This window comes from Capra hircus, chromosome 11, assembly GCF_001704415.2.
Source record: "Capra hircus breed San Clemente chromosome 11, ASM170441v1, whole genome shotgun sequence".
Classification (NCBI taxonomy): Eukaryota; Metazoa; Chordata; class Mammalia; order Artiodactyla; family Bovidae; genus Capra; species Capra hircus.
Genome location: NC_030818.1, coordinates 50,055,125 through 50,081,389, shown reverse-complemented (window position 1 = coordinate 50,081,389; position 26,265 = coordinate 50,055,125). Strand labels below are relative to the sequence as shown.

Below are 26,265 nucleotides of genomic sequence, written 5' to 3'. Positions count from 1 at the left end.
AGTTGAATTAAATTGTTCAGCAGCTAATTGATTTTGGAATGCAATGTGGGAACGGAATCAGCCAGATTAAAGGCTGGGAATCGTGAAGCAGGGCAAAAAGAGAATCCCATTTTGTACTGAGCCCAGAACTCCTCCCATGGGTTGTCATTTTGGCTGTTTAGAACATTATTTGAAGGTTGCTAATGTGAATGATTATGAAGACCAGGCCTTCCCTGAAGAACTGGGTTGTGCTGGGTCCATGCAGAGAAGCTTTCAGAGCTAGCAACAGCTACAGCTGGAGCCGTGGGCAGAGCAGAACTGCAGCAGTGGACGCACACCACTGTATATAAAATAGGCACCCAACAAGGGCCTACGCTATAGCACAGGGAACTCTGTTCAGCATGCTGCAATAATCTACATGGGAAAGACTCTGAAAAAGAATAGATACATGCATGCATGCTAAGTCGCTTCAGTCGTGTCCAACTCTTTGCGACCCTATGGACTGTGGCCCACCAGACTCCTCTGTCCCAGGGATTCTCCAGGTAAGAATATTGGAGTGGATTGCCATCCCCTCCTCCAGGGGGTCTTCCCCAAATGGATCAAACCCATGTCTCTTATGTCTGCTGCATTGGCAAGAGGGTTCTTTGCCACTAGCGCCACCTGGGAAGCCCAGATATATGTATATAACTAAATCACTTTGCTATACACCTGAAACTAACAGAATATTGTAAATCAACTATGCTACTGCTAAGGCACGTCAGTCGTGTATGCCTCTGTGAGACCCCATAGACAGCAGCCCACCAGGCTCCCGTCCCTGGGATTCTCCAGGCAAGAATACTGGAGTGGGTTGCCGTTTCCTTCTCCAGTGCATGAAAGTGAAAAGTGAAAGTAAAGTCACTCAGTCACGTCCGACTCTTCGCGACCCCACGGACTGCAGCCCACTAGGCTCCTCCATCCACGGTATTTTCCAGGCAAGAGTACTGGAGTGGGTTGCCATTGCTTTCTCCCAAAATTAAAAGAAAAATTTTAAATAAATATCAAAAACATCTAAAAATTTACCATTAGCCAAGGGTTTTTGTTTATTATTTCAAACCATTCATTTCATTGTGAAAATAGAATAATTACAAACCTTATAGATGGGGAGGCAAATGTGACCTGATCAGAAATCAAAGACTGACAAGAATTTTTGAAAAATTACTATTTAAATATTCACCATTACCTAAGGTTTAATGACCTTTTCACTATATGCCTGATATGGTGCAAAATGCTTCGCATGCCTTGCATTATTCCCATTATCTTCCCCCTAACTTGAATTTTTCATATTGGTAACTATTCAATGCTTGTTAATAACTTTACCAAATGATGCAATCATCACCATAAACTGGCTTTAGAACATTCTAATCCTCCCAGTAAGCTCCCTCATGCTGAGCGGCATGAAAACATATTCACTGTATGTAAAATAGCCAGTGGCAATTTGCTGTATGACACTGGGAGCTCTCATCCTATCTAGAGTGTAGGATGGGGTGGGAGGTGGGAGAAGAGGGAGGGGATGGACACATACATGTGTCCATACTAATGGCTGATTCCTGTTGATGTACGGCAGAAACCAACACAATATACTAAAGCAATTATCCTCCAATAAATTAAAAAATAAAACACTGAAATGCTTGAATGGGGGAAAAAGATTCCTCATGCCCATTTACAGTTATCACCCCTAGATCCAGGTAATCACTAATCTACTTTCTGTTTCTATACATTTGCCATTTCTGGACATTTCATATGAATGGAATCTTCCAATTAAAAAAAAAAGAAGAATTACAGCAAGAGTGTTGGGTGGGCAGGAGAAGCCGCATCTCTGCCTGAGGGGTAAGGGTTGGAGTGGGAACTGAAGAGACAAGATTCCTGGTGAGGATTTCTCTGAGGCTTTGGCAGGACTCCAGAAAAGGTGTGACCGACTCTTACTCTTGGGTTGACAGAAACCCTGCTGTTTCTCTCAGCAAGAGCCTACCACACACCCAGCCTCCTGAACAGGGTGTGAAGAATTCAAGGAGAATCCTATTAAATTTAAGGAAGACACAGCACCAATTTTACACCAACTCTTTCAGAAAATAGAGGAAAAAAGGAAAATTTCCCAATTACTGTATAAAGTCAATATTATCCTGATACCAAGTCTGACAAAGATATTACAAAGAAACAAAGTTTTGACAAATATCCTTAACAAAATATCAGCAAAGTATTCCAGCAACATGCGACAAGGGAAGGCTCATAATCAAGTGGCGTTTGTGAACAGGAATACAAGTTAATGTCAAAAAAACAAATATTTTTTTAGCCATGCCACACAGGATGTAGGATTTTAGTTTCCCGACCAGGGATTGAAACTGGAACCTCAGCATTGAGCATGGAGTCTTAACCACTAGACTGCCAGGAATCCCCCAGAAAGAAACATTTAAAATGATCAAATAAAGGAGGTGGGAAATAGTCATTTCAATAGATTCAGAAAAATCAGTAGACAAACTTCATCACCCATTCACGATTAAAAAACAAACAACAACAAAAACATTCAGCTCACTTAGAATAGAGGGAAGTTTTCCCCATGGGATAAAGGAAGGACATTTATGAACATCCTCAAGCTAGCATCACTTTAATGGTGAAATATGGAAAAACAACCTCAAGATTGAAAAACTAGACAGACATCCGTTCTCACACTGATTCAACACTGTAGTTGAGTAAGTACAACACATCAAGAAAAAAGAGAAACTAGGCATGACAACTGGAACGGGAGCAAAACTCTACTCAGAGTTCACATGAATTTTTATATTAAAAAAGCTAACAGGAAAAATTTTTTAAACTGCCAGGTCTAATAAATTCATTTTAGGATAGAAGGTCAATGTACAAAAATCAATTTATGTTTGTATATTTTTGCAAGAAAGAAAACTGGAATATGAAACAGTCAATAAGATTAACTGGCAACTCTTTCCAAAACAATTTATAAAACTTAATTAACTCAATCCCAATCATCATCCTATAGAAATGAACAAATTTATTCTAAAATTTTTATGACGCTACAAAATTTGAAGTAGTCAAACATGTCAAGATCAGAAAGCAATGAATTAAAAGGAAAAAAAATATGTTGTTCTTTATTAAAAACTTTCATTAACCAAGATACCAGCAATAAAATGAGTGAACAAGTCAGAGAGTGTAAGAAAATGTTCATAAGCTATTGGTATATATCTGAGAAAGGTCTCTCATCTAGGATATATAAAGAATTATCAGAACTCAGAAATAAAAAAAATCCAGTGAAATAGAATATAGTCAAAAGACTTGAAAAGATACTTCATAAAGGAAGAAATACCAAAAGCATAAACATATTAAAAAATGTTCAACATCATTACTCTCCAGAGAAATGCTAATTAAAACACAATGAGATACCCTTCACACCTCTTATTAGAAATGGCAAAAATGTTAAAGATCAAAAATACCAAATGTTGATGCAGATATACAAAACCAGACTCATTTTGTTGGGGAGAACATGTCTTCTAGCAATTCCACTCCCAGTACCTCTCCAAGAAAAAACAGTCTATGTTCAGAAAAAGACTTGCACATAAAGGATCACAGCAGTGAAGCTGCTCAGTTGTGTCCGACTCTTTGAGACCCCGTGGGCTGTAGCCTACTAGGCTCCTCCGTTCGCAGGATTTTTGAGGCAAGAATGCTGGAGTGGGTTGCCATTTCCTTCTCCGGGGGATCTTCCCGACCCAGGGAGCGAACCCAGGTCTCCTGCATTGTAGGCAGACGCTTTACCATCTGAGCCACCAGGGACTCTTTATTAGAAATGGCAAAAATTTTAAAGATCAAAAATACCAAATGTTGATGAAGATGTACAAAGCCAGACTCATTTTGCTGGGGAGAACATGTCTTCTAGCAATTCCACTCCCAGTATCTCTCCAAGAAAAAAACAGTCTATGTTTAGAAATAGACTTGCACACAAAGGATCACAGCAGCTTAATCTACCAGGGCTGAAAGCTAGAAACAACTCAAGGGCCAGCAACCAGAGAAAGGGTAAACACACTGTGGTATATCCATGCAATGAAACAGAACTCAGCAACGAAAAGGAATAAGCTCTGACACAAGCATACAGGCTCTGATAGAAGAACATCACAGAATCATGCTGAGTGAAAGAAACCAAACATAAAACACTGTATCTTTTTTTCCTAGATTCCATACATATATGTTAATATATGTGCTTCTCTTTCTTACTTCACTCTGTATTAACTAGCTGTAGGTTCATTCACCTCAGTTCAACTAACTCAAATTCATTCCTTTTTATGGATGGGTAATATCCCACTGTAGGGGCTTCCCAGGTGGTTCAATGGGAAAAGAATCTGCCTGCCAATGCAGGAGATACAGGAGACACAGGTTTGATTCCTGGGTTGGGAAGATCCCCTGAAGAAGGAAATGGCAACCCACCTTATATCCTTGCCTGGAGAATCCCACGGACAAAGGAGTCTGCCAGGCTATAGTCCATGGGGTCACAAAGTATCAGACACGACTGAGCGACTGAGCATGCAGCACACAGCACAGCAGCAATACTCCATCATATGTATGCACATATATGCATGTGCAACTTCCTTATCCACTCATCTGCCAGCGGACGTCTAGGTTGCTTCCATGTGCTAGCTACCGTAAATAGTGTTGCAATGAACATTGGGGTACACGTGTCTTGATGAACTTATTTGCAGGGCAGGAATAGAGACACAGCTGGGGAAGGAGCGGGTGGGATGAACTGAGAAAGTAGCATTGAAAAACATACATTCAGTCAGTTCAGTTCAGTTCGGTCACTCAGTCATGTCAGACTCTTTGCAACCCCATGAATCGCAGCACGCCAGGCCTCCCTGTCCATCACCAACTCCCGGAGTTCACTCAGACTCGTGTCCATCAAGTCAGTGATGCCATCCAGCCATCTCATCCTCAGTCATCCCCTTCTCCTCCTGCCCCCAATCCCTCTCAGCATCAGAGTCTTTTCCAATGAGTCAACTCTTCGCATGAGGTGGCCAAAATACTGGAGTTTCAGCTTCAGCATCATTCCTTCCAAAGAAATCCCAGGGCTGATCTCCTTCAGAATGGACTGGTTGGATCTCCTTGCAGTCCAAGGGACTCTCAAGAGTCTTCTCCAACACCACAGTTCAAAAGCTACCATATGTAAAATAGATAGCTAGTGGGAAGTTGCTGCATAACACAGGGAGCTCAGCCTGGCACTCTGTGACAACCTAGAGTGGTGAGATGGGGAGGGAGGCCCAAGATGAAGAGGATATATGTACACTTAGAGCTGATTCATATTGTACAGCAGAAACCAACACAACATTGTAAAGCAATTATTCTCCACTTAAAAATAAAAATTAAAAAAAAGACTACATACTATAGCAATCCTTTCATATACATTTCTAAAACAGACAAAAACTAATTTAAGATGAATAAAAATACAGATTATCTATTGGGGGAATAGGATGGAACTTTCTCATATGAAGGAAATGTTGTATATCCTCATTAGGGTGTGGTTACATACCTTTGTCCATTTGTTAAATATGCACAGCTAAGACTTATGCATTTCAGCAAATATAAATTTTACCCTGACAAAACACCTATCACAATAAAAACACTGGCAGGAATGGGTTGGAGGTAGACATCATATAGTAATAGCAAAATGTTGCTCATTGTCATAGCTGGGTGACGGGTGCACAGGAGTTCATTATATTACCATAATCATTTTGTAAATGTTTGAAAGTTTCCGTAATAAAAACTTTTTTAATGCACTGGGGTTATGAGTTAAACTTTTACCTTTTGCTTATAAATATGAAATCAGAAAAACCAGAACCAAATATCCTGCTCAGTATGTTTGAGTTGCTCAGAGCAGTAGTCGTAGGAGGGGAGAGAAGTGAGAGATGAGGAGTGGGTGACTTCTCAAGATGCTGCAGGGGTTGGAGAGGGAAGATGGGAAGCAAAGACGAAGGGAAGTAGAAAAGGAAGATGCCAGGTGGGAGAGAGAAGGGGTTAAGAGGAAACTGAACTTCCCGGTTTAGGACCAGAGGTGTGAGAAGAGAGGGATCATCTTGAGATGGGTGTTTGGAGGACAGAACAGGAGGCTGAGCCTGGAATCTGGGACCCTCAAAAGGATGCTGAGGTCACTGGCCTCTCATCTGGATTGTGTACTTGTCACAAAGCCTCAGACAAAAGGAGGACTTGTCTGCCCTGGAAGGATCTTGGAGGTGCCAACCAGGGAGACTGGAAGGGACTTCCTCCCTGGCCATCATGTCAGCTGCGCTGCCCTGAGCATAAGCATGAGGCAAGTTAAGAGTTTACAGAATGGCCTGCCTGGCGCGCCCGCACGCTTCGAGGCATGGGGCAGAGCCTCCTGCCGGCCCGCGCCACCTGAGGATCCCGGAAGCCGCCCCGCCATGGAAGAGGACCAGGAGCTGGAGAGGAAAGCAGTAGAAGAGCTGCTGAAAGAGGCAAAACGTGGGAAAACAAGAGCAGAAACGATGGGACCAATGGGCTGGATGAAGTGTCCTCTTGCCCGGACAAATAAATGATTTCTAATTAACACAATTAAGAACACCCTGCCCTCCCACAAAGAGCAAGACTACAAACAAAAAGAGGACAGCAAGGAACCGGCGAAAAGCCAGAGCCAGAAGGAGGAAGGGCGCCAGGAGGAAGGGCGCCAGAAGCACCAGTCTCACCCGTACAAGCCCATCGTCCACGCCCTGCGCTCGCCGCCCGGGGAGCGGGGGAAGCGGGGCGGCCACGAGAAGTCGCAGACACGGTCCAGCAAGCGGTGAGGTGGCGGCCCGGGGCCCAGCGACACCCTCCCAGCCCCCGGGCCTGGGGTGGTGCGGAGACACCAGGACGGGTTTACAGCAGGGCCTCCGTCCTGACGGCGGACAGTCACCCGAGGCTCCACGAAGGAGCACAGCGACGTCCCGGCAGGTTTAAGCGGCTTCGGCAGTGTAATATACATTCGTCTGGGTTTTCTTCTGTCTTGTTTGGAAGTTGGTTTCAAAATAAATCTAGAATTTACAAGTTTTCGGAGATTATTAAAACTAGTTCCAGTTTTTGTTTTTGTTTATTGATGTGCTGCACTTGTGGTCTTTTCTCGGAATTTCTCAAAACAGAAATATACTGTTGATCCTATACTTTTTAGGGGTGACGATTTTAAAACCTGGCCAGTCACCATATTTGTGAAAAGCTGTAGCCCTTATTCACCCGGAAATTCTTAAGAGCTCTGTACCCGTTGACCTTTAAATAAACAACGTAGGAAAATCTCAAAATCCTTTTGAATTTAGCACCGCCCCCCCCCCCCCCCATCAATAACCAGGGGTTAAAAAACTGTCTCTCTTCTTTCCTTGTGCATTTTCAAACTCATTCCTGAGATAGAACACTTTTTCTGTATTTCATTTTGGGGGGAACATGTACATTTTAAGTGGTGCTTTTAAAAGAACCTTCAAAAGTTAAAATTACTATTATTTTCGTGCTTAATAGCTAAAGACCTACGATGCCATTCTTAGGTGTTGTACAGTTGTTTCAGAAATCTGGATTTTAAATAAAAGTGTTTACAATGCCTATAAAAAAAAAGTTTACAGAATAAAAAAGTAAGAAAAGTAATTTTTAAAAAATAACCCCCCACAAAAGTGTTATGAAGTGACATAAAGCCCTGGTAGAATCCACCTTCACATATGCATATGTATACTCCACCCAGGTACCCTGTGGGATGGGGGTCATGAGCCCCACTTTCAAGATGAGGAAACAACTGAACAGGAACCAAAGTCTTCTTGAACCAAAGCCCATCAAGACATGGTCCTTGGCCCAGGCAGAATACTTGGGCTGAATCCATCCCCCAACACCTGCAGCAGCCTGTGCAAAGTCATGGGAGCTCCCAGAACACCTGTTTCCCCAGTCTTCCAAACCTCCTCCAGCCCTCTCAGGATCACTCCCCCAGGCACCTCCCCAAAACTAGCTCTTTCCTGCTCCTTGCCTTTGCCTGAGTATGTGTCCTCCTTTTTGCATGGCTGGTACCTTCCCAGCCCTGAAGCACCGACTCATCGCTCCTCCCTGGAAAGGCCTCCCCAAACAGCCTTCTCCAGGGTCTTCTACTACTATTTTCAGAAGCTCTTGTTTCCTTCAGGGCAGCTACACAATGTAAGAATATTTTCTTGCTTCTCCACTGGAATTGTTTGTTAACAAGCTCCCTTTCAAACAAAAGAATGGCTAACTGCTTTCTCAAAGTGAAATGTCTGAAACCTCAAGCAAAGAAATGTAGGCTCTGGGTGGGGAAGGAAACAGCCCTCTGCAGAACCACAGAAAAACAAAGCATTATTGAAGAAGATTCCACTTCCCAGTTAAGCAAAAACTGAAACTTGGATGAGCTCCTACCTATAATCCTCGTGATAATGATGGTGGCAACTGGCAAAAATTAGGTTGCCTTATCACGTGCCAAGGACTTCACATATTTATCTCCAATCCTCAAAACTATCCTGTAAGACGAAGACTATTATATACGTAGATATGAGAAAACTGTAATTCAGAGAAACTTAGTCACTCTGTATCTATGATAAATGCCAAACTGAAATGTTTATACTCATTCTCTCAAGCTTTCGTTAGAATGTCCTCTACAGAGCCCAGTGAAAGACACATACACCCACACAGGCATACGTGTGCACTCAGCCGCCTCCAATTCCCCCCTCCCCATCCCCAGTGGAACAGTAAAAAGTCTCTAAAACCATATTCAAATCAAGTGGTAGATTTATTGGCTGCTTCTCTTATTTAGTGAGGTGAAAACACCTCAGTGTAGGACACTCTAAACCTTGTTTTGGCTTCCTGTTGTGCTCGAAAAGACCAGCAACAGGTGGGCGGGCGGACGGAAAGTGGACATCAGAAGCAAACAGCCACCGCTCCCATTGCTACAGTGATTCATCCATAGGCTTAAGGAATCTTCTGTCTGTTTTTCTTTCAGAGCATCTTCCTCTTTTCAAACTCCTTCAGGAACAGAAGAACAGGAGAAGAGAGAGGGGATAAAAAGATTAAAGCCTCAAATTACATTCATGGTCAAAGTGATTCCGAATCTAAACTGTGTTTAGATTCTGAAACTCTTGTCTTTAGGATCCCTTGAGCAACCAAAAATTATAGAGGTAAAATGCACCAGGATGAGGGGCTTGAACACAAAATGACAGTTTTCAAATGAGTCCGTGTCAGTCTGATTTCACTAAGTTAGATTCAGAACTTAAGACTTTATGTCTCCTAAATGCAGAGGCTAAGAGGTTTTAAATTATGCTTATCTTCTACTGCAGTATTATAGTTAGGAGCTGACAAACTTGATTGTGCTTATCCAAACATGTAATGCTATGTGTGAGCCACAACAACCCTTTTAATAAGGCAATGGAAACAAGTTTGTCTAGTTTCTCCGAGAATAAAACTAAATACAGATTTAGTGCAGATTTAAACAAAACATCAAGAACCTCAGAAATATAGGAAAAGGCAGCAATACTAAAAATCAGTTTCTCTAGATTGTAATAATTTCTCTACATTGTGAGAATTAGAATACAACAGGATGTGTAGGTGCCTGCTGCCACCTGCTGGAATAAAATGGTAATACATATCTTCAATAATTTAAGCATTTGCTTTTCCCTTCCTCCCTCTTCTCTCAAATAAAGAAGATTCTTCCTCACAATACTCACTACCTACTTAGATTTCTTTTAAACACTATGGCACACAGTGCCATAAGACAGGATCATGCAAAGATTCAATAAACTAGGAGTTTATTTTATTATCGCTAGGACAGTGCCAAAGAAGAGTATGCCAAAACATGTTCCCTCCTGGGAAGACAATATGGGTCTATTTTCAGCATGTGTACAACACTTTGGCTTTTGTTTACTTTTTTTTTCTTTTTTTTTTTGGGTAAAGTCTATGATCATCATAAAAGTAAAGAGAGAGAGTCTTAAATGATCAGTCAAAGAGATAGGCTGCCAAAAATCACTGCAGAGATTATGGAAGACAACAACTAAAAATCCCCATCCTCGTCTTTAGTCTCCATCCATCCTGACTCCCAGTTTTTATTTCTTCTTAGTCAGTTTTCAACCTCTCTCCCTGGAAAAATACCTATGGAGTCAGCACAACTACACCCTAAAGGCTCTCCATGGAAAAATATAAAACACAAGGCAACTTTCTGCACCACTCCTAAAATGGAATTCACAGCACTTACGGACTCTGAAACCCTTTCTTGTATATCTTATCTCACTACTCACAAAATAGCAAAGGGAAATGTTTAATGAATCCAGGTTTTGAATCAGAACCTTATTCCTGGTCATGCCCAATCAGGATATTAGGATCTTGGTGGGGTTGCTAGAGACCGTTAAGCTGCAGACCAGCATGAAAGAAACAGAAGAGACTCAGAAGAAAAGACCACGGCTCCCAGGCCACCAGTGTGGCCTCCCACTCTAAGGCCCATAACCTCCGAGCACTCAGGCCACTGCTCCAGCTCACCTTGTAGATGGTGGTTCCCAGCTGTGCCGGGGACATGCTGACCACAACCCCAGCACTCTGCAGGGCTGCGATCTTCTCTTTAGCTCCACCTTTTCCTCCAGCAATGATTGCCCCTGCGTGACCCATTCTTCTGCCGGGAGGAGCAGTTAAACCAGCAATGAAGGACACCACAGGCTTGGCCTTGGGACCCTGGAAAGTGGGATTTTAAACATACTGATGAAGAAGTTGATCAAAACTGGACCTCCAATTCATGACTGCCAGAAAATGACAAATGGTTGGGGCCAGTCACTCATCATCACTAAGAAAACCAACAGAAATATTGAGCTGTGACTGAAACTACTGCATTCTCCTTTAAGATGACTCAGCTTTTCCTCCAAACTCATAAAAACAATCCTGAAGCGAAACGTTAACTATTTAGATATTAAACTTCAACTTCACTGGCATAAGCTGATTTCCAAATACACATGTGACTCTTCTATTTGAAAAAAAAACTGAAAATACGTAAGTTATATGATTTGTGATGATAACAAATTAAGACACAGATCAGGTTGTTTTGTCTTAATTCGTTATTAGTTTACCTTTAAAAAATTTGTTTAAAGGAAAAAGATAGCGTATTGGAAAGGACTGAGGAGTGGGAGTCTCCAGTCTCAATCTCCACTTGACTAAAGTGACAGGACCCTGGACAAGGCCCATCACCTCTAGACCTCTGCTGCCTCATCTATGAAACGAAATAGCTAAATTAGATTGGGGGCTGAGGGTCCTTTCTCCTGACATTATAGGATGTGTAAGAAGGAAGATCAGGACTGATCTTATTCAATAAAAACCCATTCTAATGCACAACTGCTACATGCACAAACAGCACAGTAGATTCTGAGGTTTAAAATAAAAACCCAACACAGAGGAAATGTAAGAATTCCTGTGGGAGGAAAAGAAGAATTCCTGTGCTCTAGACTTATAATGTTGTTGAAGAAATAATATAAAATACATATATATCTCAGTCAGTTAATAGATGTCATGGAGCAACATATGAACATACAGTTGGACATCCAGGTAAAACAGAGCGGCCCACAGAAAGCAGAACCCGAGCACAAGTGGAATCTGGGTGCTTTCAGGCACTATTATCTTCTCCCAGACCAGCAGTTCTCAAATCACTTGGTCTTGAGACCCCTCATACTTACAAAAATGACTGTGGATCCCAAAGAACTTTTTTTCATGTAGATTATATCTGATATTTACAGTATTAGAAATTGAAGCTGAGAAATTTTATAAGCATTTATTAATTCCCTTAAAATAATAATTTTTTAAAACTATTTTTAAAAAAATTTTAGTGAGGAGAGTGGCATTATTTTACATTTTTGTCAATCTTAAGTGTCTAATTTAATAAGAGGCAAATGAATTCTGATATCTGCTTTTACGTTAGATCTACTGCAAAAATGTTATTTTGGCTGAAGTACAAGAGAAAATCTGGCCTCACACACATATGTACTTGGAAAAGGGAGAAATATTTTAATATCTGTCAGATAACTGAGGATATTCTTTGACACTGAAACAAACCTCTTCGAGTGGTAATTTCTTAATGGTTATATGCAATGGAAACCCACTCCAGTATTCTTGCCTGGGAAATCCCACGGGCAGAGACGCCTGGTGGGCTATACAGTCCATGAGTTCACAAAGAGTCAGACATGACTGAATGACTAAAGCTGATGATGACGATGCAATGCTGGAATCTGGAACCACAGTCCTTTGTTATTTTAAAATCCATTCATCTTTTTGGATCTTTTACCTATAATGATTGTGTAACGTTCATTGGTCAGAAGGAAAATATCGGTTCACAGAGTTATGGAGATCTTCTAAATGCTGATACATTTCATCATTCAATATCAACAAACCATTCTTCATTATTACCTCCAGCCTCATTAGAGAAGTCTTTAGTAGGGGGAAGTTGTCAAGTTCATGGTGGCAGAAACAAGTATTTTAAGAATATTCATTTGAAAGCTCAAACTTAATCACTGTCAACAAATGCAGTGAGTTGTTTCCCTTGACAACACACACAAACACAGCAGGACTGCTTTGTTCACTGTTGAGGAAAGATGCACCAAATAAATACCCAATAACCAGTGTGCCTGGCAGTCATTCTTTCCTGTAAAACTGGTGGTCCACAAAAAAAGCAGCTAATTTAGCTCAAAATTCAACTAGGACAGTGCTTGCCTTTCCATTTCACCACAAAACTACTGACTTGAGGGTCAAGACTTTATAAAATTAATAATCTTTACTACTTCATTAAGGACATTCTTAAATAAAACTGACTTTTTTTAAGCGCATGGCAGTGCAAGCTCACTGGCACAGTTTGCTTCCACTAGCTTGACCCTCGTGAAGGCGTCAGCATGCCAGATTCTACAGGTTCTACATGGTCTGACGCTGCTGACTCCAGCCTCTGACGCCAGCTTACTCCAGTAATGCCAGACTGCTCTGCCTGTGGGGCCTCTGCTGAGGAAGTTCTCCATCCTCCTTGGATGCCTGGCAAATCTGATACCTTTTAAGACGTGGCTCGAGCCTCTTCTTCCCCGCTAACCCTTCTGACTCTTCCTCCCACTCTCTCCACAAATGCCCTTCGGTTGCTCGTCTTCGTTCAGCGACTCTGCTGTGCCTTTTGACACTTTCTATCATGACCCGCAGCACACTGGCTGCGACTTATTCCCCACAGAGTCCCCTCCTAGACGATGACTCTTTGAATGCCAAGACTATGTTTTCATTTACTTCTGTATGCCCAGCATCTGCTATAGGAGAGAATTAAAAAGAGAAAGCTAAATCATTTGTTCACTGGGTGCTTTGCAAAGAATGTGAGCATCTGATACTTGAGTGGCACCACTTTCCACTGGATCCCTCTGTCCCATATTCAAATAGTGAGAATGTTTTATTAGAAGGAAACATGATTAGCATGAACCTAGAATGTCTGACAAATGTGTATCTGTCCTATTGTCAACGAAAAGCCACTTGAGATTTTTTTTTTTAAGGACTGAAAAATACAATAGGAAAGACTATGAGGAAACGTAGTGTGAGAACAGGACACAGAAATGTGAAGTGTGAAAGACTAAAAACAAAAAGATGAGTTAGGATGGCACGAGCGGAATCTGAAAGATGCCCAGGACTGTGTGTCGTGTCCCTGAGCCCTGTGACCTGACTCCTGACCCCTGCTGGTGTAATGGAGAAGTCAGGCCCACCTGGAGGGAACCTCAGCTCTGAAGTACTTACCACTGGCAAATTACCAGTTTCCTTACTCAAAAAAAGACAAAAACATCTACTCAAAGTATCAAGATAAAGGTTAAAAAACATTACTCCTGCAGATAACTACTGTTATTATAATGATGATAACACAGTCCTCGCAGGACATAAGATTACTGAGTGTTCACTCTGTGTCAGGCACCATGCTAAGCATTTAGTATGTTACCTGCACTGTTCAACCTAGAAGCTTGTACATGGTAGGTCCTCAGTAAAATTTAGCTCCATGAGACCAATCAGTAATAGGAAAACATGGCAAATGAAACAAAATGTAAAGTTTAGCTTTTCCCATCAAGGGATTTGTGTATTCTAAACACATTTTAAAATTCATTTTAACATAGTGTACAGTTGGCCCTCCATTATCCACGAGGTCTGAACACTGGAAAATTCAACCAACCGCACAAAGAAAACATCTGGTGGGGCAGGGGAGGAATCCCAGAAAGTTTCAAAGAGCGAAATTTAAATCTGCCAAACTAACAACCATGTATACAGCATTTACATTTTATTAGGTATTGTAGGTAATCCAGAGATGATTTACAGTATAGAGGACGGTACTTGTAGGTTATATGCAAATTCTATACTGTTTACTCCAGTCTCCTACTAATTTACCTACTCTTTCACTTATTCACCATTTATTGCCTCCTAATACGCCAGAGGACTGGGCTGGGCAGCAAGGCTATCGCACTTGTTTGCCGTCCACAAGAGCAAGAGTCAGGTGTTCAGCATGCCTTGCAGAAGGAACAAGCGAAGGCAAGCAAGGATGAAAACAAGCAGCACATGGATCTGAAAAGGAGTGTCAGGGTAGAGTGTAGGGAGCTGGAAAGCCACGCTAAGTCTGCCCTTTATCCCACATGGATGGCAAACAGCAGGTTGGCCAGGCGGGAGGGAAAGGAGCAGAGATATCAGGAAAAAAAATTACTGAGATGGTCCAGGTGAGATAAGATAAGAGGCTGAACTGGAGCAGAGGGTCTAATTACAGATGATGATACTTTAAATCTCCACAAACTACTAAGATCTCAGAGACAGATCTCAGTAACTGAGGGGAAGCAAGAGCTGCGAGAGGAAATAAAAGATGACTTTTATTTCTGCACGAAGTACAACGTTGTTTATACACCATGATCAGTTACACTTAGGGGATAAGCACAAAGGGTAAATCTGGGAAAGGATAAAGACGAGAAGGGCTAGCAGGATGAATGGAGGCCACTGCTGACTTCAGCCAAAGCAGTGCCAGCGTGGAGAGCAGACCCCACAGCAGCCCACCAGAAGTGCTTACCACATGCCCAGGGCAGCTCTGTGCCATGTATCTCCACAGCCCTATGACAGCACCAAGGGAAGCTCTACTGTATCCCTATTTAGCCAGCGAGGAAACTGAGGCACAGTGAAGTTAAGGAAAATGCCCAAGGTCACACAGCTTCTAAGTGGCAGACAAAACCTAACTGCTGAGGATTAGGGAGTGAATAGAAAATAAAGAAAGAGATCTGGAGCGTAAAGTAAAAGCATCAGTCGCTCTGTCATGTCCGGCTCTTTGCAACCCCATGGACTGTAGCCCACTAGGCCTCTCCATCCATGCAATTCTCCAGGCGAGAATACTGGTGTGGGTAGCCATTCCTTTCTCCGGGGGATCTTCCCGACCCAGGGATTGAACCCGGGTCTCCTGCACTACAGGCAGATTCTTTTCCATCTGAACCACCAGGAAAGTTCACCAGAATAAGAGGAACTCTTAAAATTACCACTGAAGAAAAACACGTAGATTAAAAAGAGCCTTTGAAAATTCCTTCAATTACATATAAATATGGAGAAGGAAATGGCAACCTGCTCCAGTATTCTTGCCTGGAAAACTCCATGGACAAAGGAGTCTGGTTGGGGGGCTACAGTCCATGGGGTTGCAAAGCGTCAGACACGACTGAGCGACTAAACAGCAATACCTAAATATTCATCATTTTGCACAGGCTATTCTGCAGGTGATATCATCTTTTCCTTTAACTCTCCAGTACTCATTTTCTGTGGCATTTAATTTTGACACACTTACTCTCAATCTCTTTCATAAGCATAGACACAAGTCCTCTCTGCCCTCTTGCCTGGCCCCCGGAAGATTCCCCTTCACTCTTCACTCATTCGTCAGTGTCAGGGACACCCTGGAAACCATCTGCATCCAGGCTTTGGCCACAGTAATTCAGAGCACACATGCTCAATGTTGGGGGGAGGGGACTGCTGGGCACCAAGCTGCTTCTGTCTTTACTATGCCCCCCCCCTCTTCCTACCACCCTCCTTTACCCCAGAAACAGAGGTTAATTCCCTTAAGTTAAATGAAATTATGATACAACACCACACTATTCTTTTTTGTTTAATTCAAAGGGAGAGGCAACAAGGAAAGCCTTCATAGGACAGTCAATAAAGCTTCTCCACTTGACCTTTGAAGCAAAGTGCTACTCTATGAGGAAAGACTGAAGCTAGAGGGAGACAAGATCCTGGAAAAGGTATAAAGGACAGGATCACTAGACAGCCAGCCTTGACAAAGAGAAAGAACACACATCCCCTGAGGTCAGGAGAAAGGACATCAATGACAGGTGAAAATGGACATGTGCAGGTCAAGTGAGAGCTTTCTGGCTGATGGCCTGAAAGTTCTGTTTAGCAGACGACCTACCAGGAAATAAAAGGAGATGCCTGGAGGGAGGATTCATCAGAGAAGAGCATCAAGGGAAATGGGGAGGAGAATCAACCCAGAAAGAGTCCCACATTCCCTGAGTGGTCAGTGTTCCAGGCTCAGCCCAATAAGATTTAATTTTACCTTTCATGTTTGCTTAAAAAATTCATCCTTTAACAAAAACAACTTCTAAAGCAAACCTGTGATATTATTCAAGAGCAAAGAGCTGTATCTTTCCACAGCCAAACTTACTGAATTATGTTGCTTCAAAAATTCTGCAGCATTTTCTTCGGCATTACCACCAATTTCACCAATCAATATGATGCCTTCTGTGGCCGGATCATTCAGAAAGATTTCAAGGCAGTCTGTAAAGTCTGTTCCATTGAAAGGATCGCCTCCAATGCCTGGAAAAGTCAAGAATATCAATACCCTCTGAAAATTAAGTCAGGAAATATTGTTTCAACAGGTTTCTTATTTTGCCTATGCCCTTCTTGCAAATATTTTTAAATGCGTCATCACTCTTGCATGTAACATTTAAAAAATCATAAAATGCTAGACTTATTTCTGCTTTTAATATTTTACATGAATGTTAAATGGTGGTTGGGTCTTGTTAGTCACAAAAAGAGCCATCTTTTTCTTTGGCTCCTTATCAAGACTCTTCCCTCCCCCCCAAATTACTCCTACATAGCTCTTTAATAATGAGCACTTTATATAGTTTCCCTAATTAGAAGAATGTTACTTTTGAAAACACATTAGCTTTTTCAGGAATACAGTTACTCTTTAGTAAGTTATAACTTTTAACCACTGACTTCTGATGAGTAGCTCAGTATCAGTACTTTGTATATAATAGGCAATTAATTCTGAAATTAAAAATAATTATACTACTTAATATTATAATCAAAAAGTTCCCTTTATCATCTCCTAGCACAAAAGGTTAATGAAGTATAATAGTATCTTGATTAGCTCAGGGGGGGTGGGTATGTTGTGTGTGTGTGTGTGTGTGTGTGTGTGTGTGTGTGTGCATCTGTATGCTATTACCCTCACAGTTTGTGGCGATTTATTATTGCTCACATGAACCGCAAACCTTACTACCATATTGGAGACTTAATGCCATATTAGAAATACTGGATATTTGTATTTCTTCTACAGCAAAAAAAGAAAAAAAAAATTTCTTTGCACTAAGTAACTGTCTGATGAGGGACACTGCCGAGGAACCACTCACAAGTTAAGACACAAGTCCCGGCAGTGGGTGGGGTAGGTGTCCTGATCCCTCTTCCCTCTAACCTGGAGTGGGAGATGACAGAGACCACACACAGGGGCTCTACCACAAACACACGGCTTTTTAGCACAAGTACTTAGATCGGATTCAAGTCAAGATTCCCTCCACTGGGGGCCACTTTCTAAATTTTTAAGTTATAAACTTACTGAAGGCAGGACTGGCTTCCTACCCTTGAAGGCACAGCTCAGGACTGAAGCTGAGGAAAGGGAGCAGCATCGACTGAGTTTAAACCACGTGTCAGGTCTGTGCCTTAGCACACATCAGACCTGCCATTTCCTAAGCATTACACTCTCTGTGAGAGGGAAATTACTACTCTCAATCTACAGATTAAAAACAGAGGCTAGAGAAGATGGAACTGGCCACTCTATGACAAAACCTTTTATGTTCTATCACGTTAAGTTACCTTTTCTTAAAGATTGTGCTTTTGCACGTAGAAAAGCTCATTTAATGTTTAATACTGATTTTATCAATTTGAGTCAATAAAAATACTCCAGGGTTATATTTCATAATTTTTTTTGATCCACAAAAGCTGCCTTTGAAAAGCTTTTAAAAGATGGTCTAAAAACATGAAGGAATTGTTATAAAAATGAGAAATTTGCCTGGCTTTTGGCAAAAAATATCAAAATTATTGTAAAATGTAAAAACTCTTTTGTAAATGGGAGGCAGTATGATGGGGCAGAGAGGGTCCAGGGAACTCAACCCTCCTCCATCCACCAATGAAGTTACCACAGGACTCTGTGCCAGCTCAGTGGTGCCTCACAGAGTTGCCCTTAAAGAGTGAGACAATGATTGGCAAAGAATTCCTAACTGTGAAGCACTGAATGACAGCTGGCAACGATAACACAGTGCCAAAGTCCTATCTTGAAGGACCACTGCTTCGCAACAAGCAAAGTGAGTCCTGTTTTCAGGGACTACACCCCAGGATGTTTGTTCTGAAACATAGGAGTTAAATCCTGGACAGTGAATCTTGAAAATGTTAACAGCCAGCTTCATGTATAAGCAAATTAAACTCAAGATCATAACAGCTTTTTCATAAAATGACATCAAAATCTCTCACAAATAGTCAAACCAATAATTATTATTACACTTATTCAGTGAAGACACTGAACTCCGATAAAACGAGTTTAGAAAAAGTCCTCACCAACACACAAAGACTGCCCCAATCCAACTTGTGTTGTCTGGTGAACCGCTTCGTAAGTCAGGGTGCCGGATCTAGACACGATACCTTAAAGAAGGAGAACTCAGAAATATTAAAGAGTGCTCATGTGACTCTCATATAGTAAAATAAATCACAAACACATGTATATAAACCATTCCACAATTTGTCCTCCAAACAAACACCACCATCAGGTCATGGAATAAGGAGAAAAGGCCTAAATTACAGCAGGGAGGTTTTAGAAGTTAGAAAAAGAAAGGATTTTATTAGTTAGGGTTTTTTTATATATAAAACATTTAATTTATTGGGTTTTTTGGTGCATCACCAGTGTATTACAACTGAGCCACTAGTTTTGTAGCCTCATCAACATTAACTGTGGTACATTTTCTTGACACTGCTGAGAAATCAACTCTTTCTTCAGAGGTTCAGTGGAAAGGCTTTTTGGGAAGTTTGCAAGTTCCTTCTGTATATCTACAAGAGTTCCATTCACTCTTTTAACTTTTTAATCATTCACAATGTTTATCTTCTTAAGATTAGTGGTAACTGGTTTCACTTTATTTTTGAACCCTAAAGTTTTTTTGGCTGGCTGGCTACATGGAATACATTCCTGGACTTCTGCCCTTTTAGTTTGTTCCTGGTGGTTGTCCTTCACCGGGCCTCCAAGACCTTTGTGCGGCTTCTCAAGTTCCAGGTAACGCCATCTGCATGCATGAGATCCAGCTAGTTAGGGTTGTTTTATTTCTACAAAAGCAGTTAAGAGATACCTGAAGTCTTCCACAAAAAATGACCTTCTGGTGCAGACAAAGTAAAATGGAACAATAAATCTATATAAAGGTCCACATGGAAAAAAAGAAGGCATAAATTTCAAGTATTCAGTTCAGTTCAGTTCAGTTCAGTCGCTCAGTCGTGTCTGACTCTTCGTGACCCAATGAATCGCAGCACGCCAGGCCTCCCTGTCCATCATCAACTCCCAGAATTTACTCAAACTCATGGCCATCAAGTCGGTGATGCCATCCAGCCATCTCATCCTCTGTCGTCCTCCCTTCTTCTCCTGCCCCCAATCCCTCCCAGCATCAGGGTCTTTTCCAATGAGCCAAATCTTCGCATGAGGTGGCCAAAGTATTTCAAGTATTAACCTTTGGTTAATAGCCTCAGTTTCAGAAAATACATTCATAGTTAGGCTTCCTGTCTCCTGACCACACAGATTCTCAAGTCAGAACCCTGCTTTCCTACACTGATCAGTAGAGACCACCAATGCTGTTGGAGATTCTGCAGTGATTATCTTTTCTGTTGGACTTGTAACTTCCAGGGGTTAGTAAATGGGACTGTTTTCCCCACCCTCGAGTTCCCCATATAGAGTACAGTTCAGGCACAAAAGGAATTCAGTAAATATGCACCAAATAGGTCAAAACTGAAAATTGATGGAGTACAATCACCCTCTTAAACAAAACCTAACTGGAGATAGTTTTAAGACCAATCACTATTTGGACCCTATCTCACGACAAATGGACAGCCAATAACACCATACCCCATGTGTGTCTCATTCATCAGTTTTTCCCTACTCTCAAGAGCTTCCTGTCTATAACCTCTCTCAACATAGTCCTTCCTTTATGAGACCTTTCATAAATGAGAAGGGTAGGTAGGCAACACCTATGTACATTTGGTGCATTTAGCTTTTAAATCAAAGACAAGTAACTTAGTTGTATTTCTTCGTATGTAATTACCTAGTCTCCTTTACATTCCTACTTGATTCTCACGATAGAATCATGTTCCTGTTCATGCAACACCCTAGATTACTGGGAAGCACAACTATGTTATCTATTCTAGCCTTTTGATGATCAGTATAATAATCAGTGAATAGCAGTACTAGGATTTTACCATTCTTTTAAGGGGATTTCATCTAAAATGAAAGTGATATATAATTTATATACATATAAAAATGACATAATTTATATAAATGCAAAGTACACACATTTAAGGTAATGAAAGCAATGTTTTTAGGGTAGATTACTCCTGCCATCCTTGAAGTATATATATAGTAAAAGAGACTATCACTTAAAAATATCTACCATAGGGATACTTCTGCTTCCAAAAAGCAGAGGTATTTTCCTGTATTCTTCCTGCTAAATGCAAGTAAAAGTCCTGGACACTACATATAAAATAAATACAAGAAATCTCTGAAAGTTAGATAGAAGGTAGAGTCCTAGAGACCGTGAGACTCGAGTAGAACAATGAAGTGTTTCCGAGTTTCCTTTTGCCTCATGTGTCCCAGATACAAAGATAAAGAAGCCCGCATCCTAGACACACATAAAGGCACAGAAATCCCCACCCAAAAAGCAGCTTTCTTTAGCAAAAGAACCAAGGACCGTCTAGCAAACCAGAAAACGTTCAGACAATAGCCACTCCATGCCGACTGTGCACCACAGAAAACCTGTGGCTCTCCCTCGACTCCCATAAGCAAAGGCCAACAAAGAAACCCAGACTTTCCATTTGCAAGGCTGAGATGAGGCACCCTGGCAGCACGCCCACCAGCACGTACAGAACCAGACTTTCACCTACACAGGCTGGTACTGAGTCCCGCCCCACCCCCACGGTGCCAGTGGGAACCAGCTGAGAAGCATGGTGTCCATCCTCATCTGGCAGCAGTGAGGCCTCTCCATTTCCTGGGATCAGGAAAGGCCTAGAGGAAAATCAGGGCTTTTACTACTGCCCAGCACTCTTGCCTGGAAAATCCCATGGACAGAGGAGCCTGGCAGGCTGCAGTTCATGGGGTCGCTAAGAGTCGGACACGACTGAGCGACTTCACTTTCACTTTTCACTTTCATGCACTGGAGAAGGAAATGGCAACCCACTCCAGTATTCTTGCTGGAGAATCCCAGGGACGGGGGAGCCTGATGGGCTGCCATCTACGGGGTCACACAGAGTCGGAAACGACTGAAGCGACTTAGCAGCAGCAGCAGCAGCAATAACAATTCCATCCTCACTAGTGTCAGGGGAGACAAAGTAAGGAGCTGGCTGTTATCCCCAGTGAATAGCAGCCCACTCACTCGTACAATAGAGGGAAGAAGGGAACTTGGACTTCTACCTCCACCTGGCAGGAACAAGGTACCTCCCCCACATTCCCTGCTGAAGCAGTATGAATTAAGTCAGCTAAAACAGAAGGTTCACATAAACCTAGACCTCATAATACAATAGCCCACACTTTCAGGTTTCAACCAAAGATCATCTGACCTACCAAAAATCAGGAAGATCTCAAACTGAATTAAAAAAAAAACAACAAAAAAACAATCAATAGATGCTAACCACAAAATGAGGGGAAGTTAGAATTATCTGACAAGAAATTTGAAGAAGTCATAATAAAACACTTTCAATAATTATGAACACGCTTGAAATAAATAAAAAAATAGAAGCTTTATCAAAGAAATATGAAGGAAGCCTCACTTAAAAAAAAAGAAAGAAAAAGAAGATATAAAGGGACCAAATGGAAATTTTAGAACTGAAAAATACTATAACCAAAGCTAAAAGCTCATTGGATGAGTTAAATAGCATAATGGAAAGCAGAGAGGAAAAAAATCAGTGAAATGAAAGATAAAACAATGGAAATTACCCCACCTGAATGGCAGAAAGAACAGACTAGGAAAAAACAATGAGCAGAACCTCAGGGACCTATGGAACTGTAACAAAAGATTGAATATTCTTGTATCACAGTCCTGGAAGGAGAAAAAAAAGAACATGGGGCTGAAACAGTGCTCAAAGAAATAATGTTTTACCAAATTCAATATTTCATGAAACTTAAATCCACATGTGAGAAAGTGAGCAAACTAAAAACAGGATAAATCCAAAGAAATTCACACCAAAACTTCTAATATACTTCAGAAAATCAATGACTACCCCCCTCAAAAAAAAAAAATTTTTTAAGCAGCAAGTGAAAAATAACACCTTCCTATACATGAAAAAACAACTCAAATGATATCAGTTTTCTCATCAGAACCCATGGAATCAAGAAACGGGTCAACATTTTTTAACTGCTAAAAGAACTGTCAACCCTAAATCCTGTACCCAGTGATGTTAGTCTTTATGAATGAAGGGGAAATAAAAACATTTTCAAATGAGCGGAAAGTAAAGAATTTGTTGCCAACAGTTCCATCATAAAAGAATGGCTAATATATTAATAAGGTCTCTGGAAAGAAGAGAAATGATATAAGAAGGAACCCTGGAGCCTTAAGAACGAAGAACACAATAACAAGCAAAACATGGATAGTTAAAAAGACTTTCTCTTGAGTGTCCTAAAAGGAAGCAATAAAACTATCCCTATCTGTAGATAACATGGGTTGTCTAACACAGAAAATGCTAAAGAATCTACCAAGAAACCCCTAAGGTCTACAGCAATATGGCAAGATGTAAGATAAACAAAATTAGTTGTACTTCTGTACATTAACCACAGGCACATGGATGCCAGAATTAAAATACAATAAAATTTACAACGGTTTTCAATAAAAAGAAATACCTAGTGTAAATCTAACAAAACACACAGTGGACTTTTATGTTAAAAACTAAACAATGCTCATGAAAGAAATCAAAGGCAATCTTAGTAAATGAAGATATACTGCATTCATGGACTGGAATATTCAACAGAGTAAACGTGTCTATTCACCTGAGATTGACATACAGATTTAACACAATTTACATAAAAACCCCGACAATAATTTCTGTAGATAGAGACAAGATTACCTTGAAATTATATGGAAAAGTAAACTAGAAAAGGCTAAAATAATTTTTAAAAGTGAAGTACAAAAAAGCAATCCATCCAATTTTAAGAGTTATTATTTCAACAAAGTATTAAAGTTGTGCAGTACTGATGAAACCCAGAAATAGATCAACACAAATAAGATGTTTACTGACAAAAATACAAAAGCAATTCAATTAAAGAAAGATGATCTTTTTAATAAATGGTGCTGAAGCAACTAAACACATATAGACAAAAAGAATTTTGATCTAAATCTCATGCCTAGAAAAATCATTTGAATTGGACTATGGGATTTAAGCGTAAAACTACAAAACATTCAGGAATTCACTGGCAGTCCAGTGGTTAGGACTCTGCAGTCTCACTGCTGAGGGCCTGGGTTCAATCCCTAGTCTGGGAACTATTAATAAAATCCCACAAGCTGCTATACAGCACAGGCAAGCAAATAAAAATACATAAAACTATAAAACTTTCAGGAAAAAATAGGTACTTAAGGCTAAGTAAAGAGTTATTAGACTTGAGGTCAAAAGCATGTTTCACAAAAGAAAAAAGTCAGTAAGTAAGAGTTCATCAAAATGAAAAAACTTTTACTCTCCGAAAGATCCCGTTAAAAGCATGAAAACACAAGCTACGGATGGGGAGAAAATATTTGCAAGCCACACATCCAACAAAGTACTAGTATCTAGAATATAGAAAGAACTCTCAAAACTCAACAGTAACCAATTAGACCAGGGGCAAAAAAACACAAAGAAACATTTCACTGAAGAAGATACAGTGAAGTGGCTCAGTCTTGCCTGCCTCTTTGCAACCCCATGGACTGTAGCCTACCAGGTTCCTCCGTCCATAGGATTTTCCAGGCAAGAATCCTGGAGTGGGTTGCCATTTCCTTCTCCAGATCTTCCCGACCAGGGGTTGAACCTGGGTCTCCTGCATTGTAGGCAGACACTTTACCGTCTGAGCCGCCAGGGAGGAAGATATACAGATGACAAACAAATACCCGAAAAAATGTTCAATACCGTTAGCCATTAGGGGAATGTACAGTAAAACCACCATGAGGTATCACTGAACACTTATCAGAATGCCTAATATAGAAACAGTGACTATAAATGCTGGCACGGATACAGAAAAACTGGATCACGGGTACACTGGTGATGGAAAGGTAAAACAGTATAGCCATGATGGGTAATAATTTGGCAGTTTCTTAAATAACACACAACTGTTATCCAACCCAGCAATTGCACTCCTGGGCATTCATCCCAAAGAAATGAAGATTTTTTGTGTTATATAAAAAATTATACACAAATGTTTATAACAGACTTACTTTTAATAGCCCCAAACTGGAAACAATCCCAGCATCTTTCAACACGTAATTGGTTCAACAAACATTTGTACCCTAGAATACTACTCAGTCATAAAAAGCAATGAACTACTGATACAATAATCTGAATGAATCTCAAGAGAATTATACCGAGTATAAACAGCCAATCTGCAAAGGCTACATACTATATGCTCTCATTTATATAGCATTCCTGAAATGTAAAAAACTTAGAAAAAAAAAATAAGAGGATTATTAGTTTCCAAGGATTAAAAAGGGAGTAGGAGTAGGAAGGAAGTGGATGTAGCTATAAAATGTTAAGATGAGGGATTCTGGTAGTGATGGAAAAATTCCCTATGTCTGTCATAATGTCAATATACTAATTGTGACATGGCGTTATCGTTTTGTAAGACGTTATCATTGGGGGACAGTGAATAAAGGGTACACAGAGATCTGTCTGTATTATGATTACATGTGAATTTATAATTATCTAAATATAAAAAGTTTAAAATAAAAATTTTAAAAAGATGTAGGAGTCTAGTATGTCACATGAGGTTGAGAGTAAAAATTCTAACATAAATACAAAAATACTGCATCATTAAATATCAATTTGGAATCTAATCACTTTCTACAATTATACTCAATTAGCTTTAGCTGTTACACAATTTTAGTTATCATTAACACAAACTAGAAAGCCACTATATTATTGCACTGCTATTATATTACATGATGTCCCAATCAGAAATACCCAAGGGACTGAAAATTCCTTCCTTTTCCTAAACACTTAGCTTAAGGACTGGAAGTTAATGAGGCTTCTGAGAATATTAGTACTGGTATCAAAATAGGAATAGTTAGTACCAAAAAAGTCATCTTTTCTCCATTACCTCCTTGAAAATCTTGCAGTGTCAAAAAAAAAAAAAAAGAAAATCTTGTAGTGTGATGTATTTCTTTCAGGCGAAAAATTTTTTAAAGTCCTTTAAGTTAAAGGCAGTCTCCCAGAGGACTTCCTCATCAATGTGTTATGGCCATCTTGAGGACCAAGGTCGAAAGAACTTTCCTAAACTTCTCTTAGTTGTTTTTGAGGTTTATGGGCCCCTCAGAAAGCAGGGTCGTGATCAGAAAGGCAACTCAGCACAGGCAGGACCCATAAAGCCTAAGTACAGAGTGACTGGAACATTCATACATTGATAGTGGGAGTTTAGAACACAGTCACTTTGCAGATCTATTTGGTAACTTCTTACAAAGTTGAACATACTCTGACCCTATGACTTCGCAATTCTACCTGTAGGCATTGTACCCAAAAGAAAGGAAAACATACCCACAAAAAGGCCTGTACACAAAA

General features: G+C 40.6%; 1 protein-coding gene and 1 pseudogene across 1 annotated transcript in view; both read right to left on the bottom strand.

Moving 5' to 3' along the window:
- The window catches only part of SUCLG1 (succinate-CoA ligase alpha subunit), a 35,951-nt gene continuing 18,437 nt past the window's right edge, over window positions 8,752–26,265 (bottom strand). The window contains exons 6-9 of the mRNA XM_018055390.1: window positions 18,850–18,933; window positions 16,682–16,833; window positions 10,507–10,695; window positions 8,752–9,003 (exon numbers count right to left, since the gene is read on the bottom strand). Of these exons, the coding sequence (XP_017910879.1) occupies window positions 8,977–9,003; window positions 10,507–10,695; window positions 16,682–16,833; window positions 18,850–18,933 (452 nt within the window). The 3' untranslated portion in view covers window positions 8,752–8,976. The remainder of the gene's footprint in view (window positions 9,004–10,506; window positions 10,696–16,681; window positions 16,834–18,849; window positions 18,934–26,265) is intronic.
- Window positions 18,940–26,215, bottom strand: LOC102173197 (annotated as a pseudogene).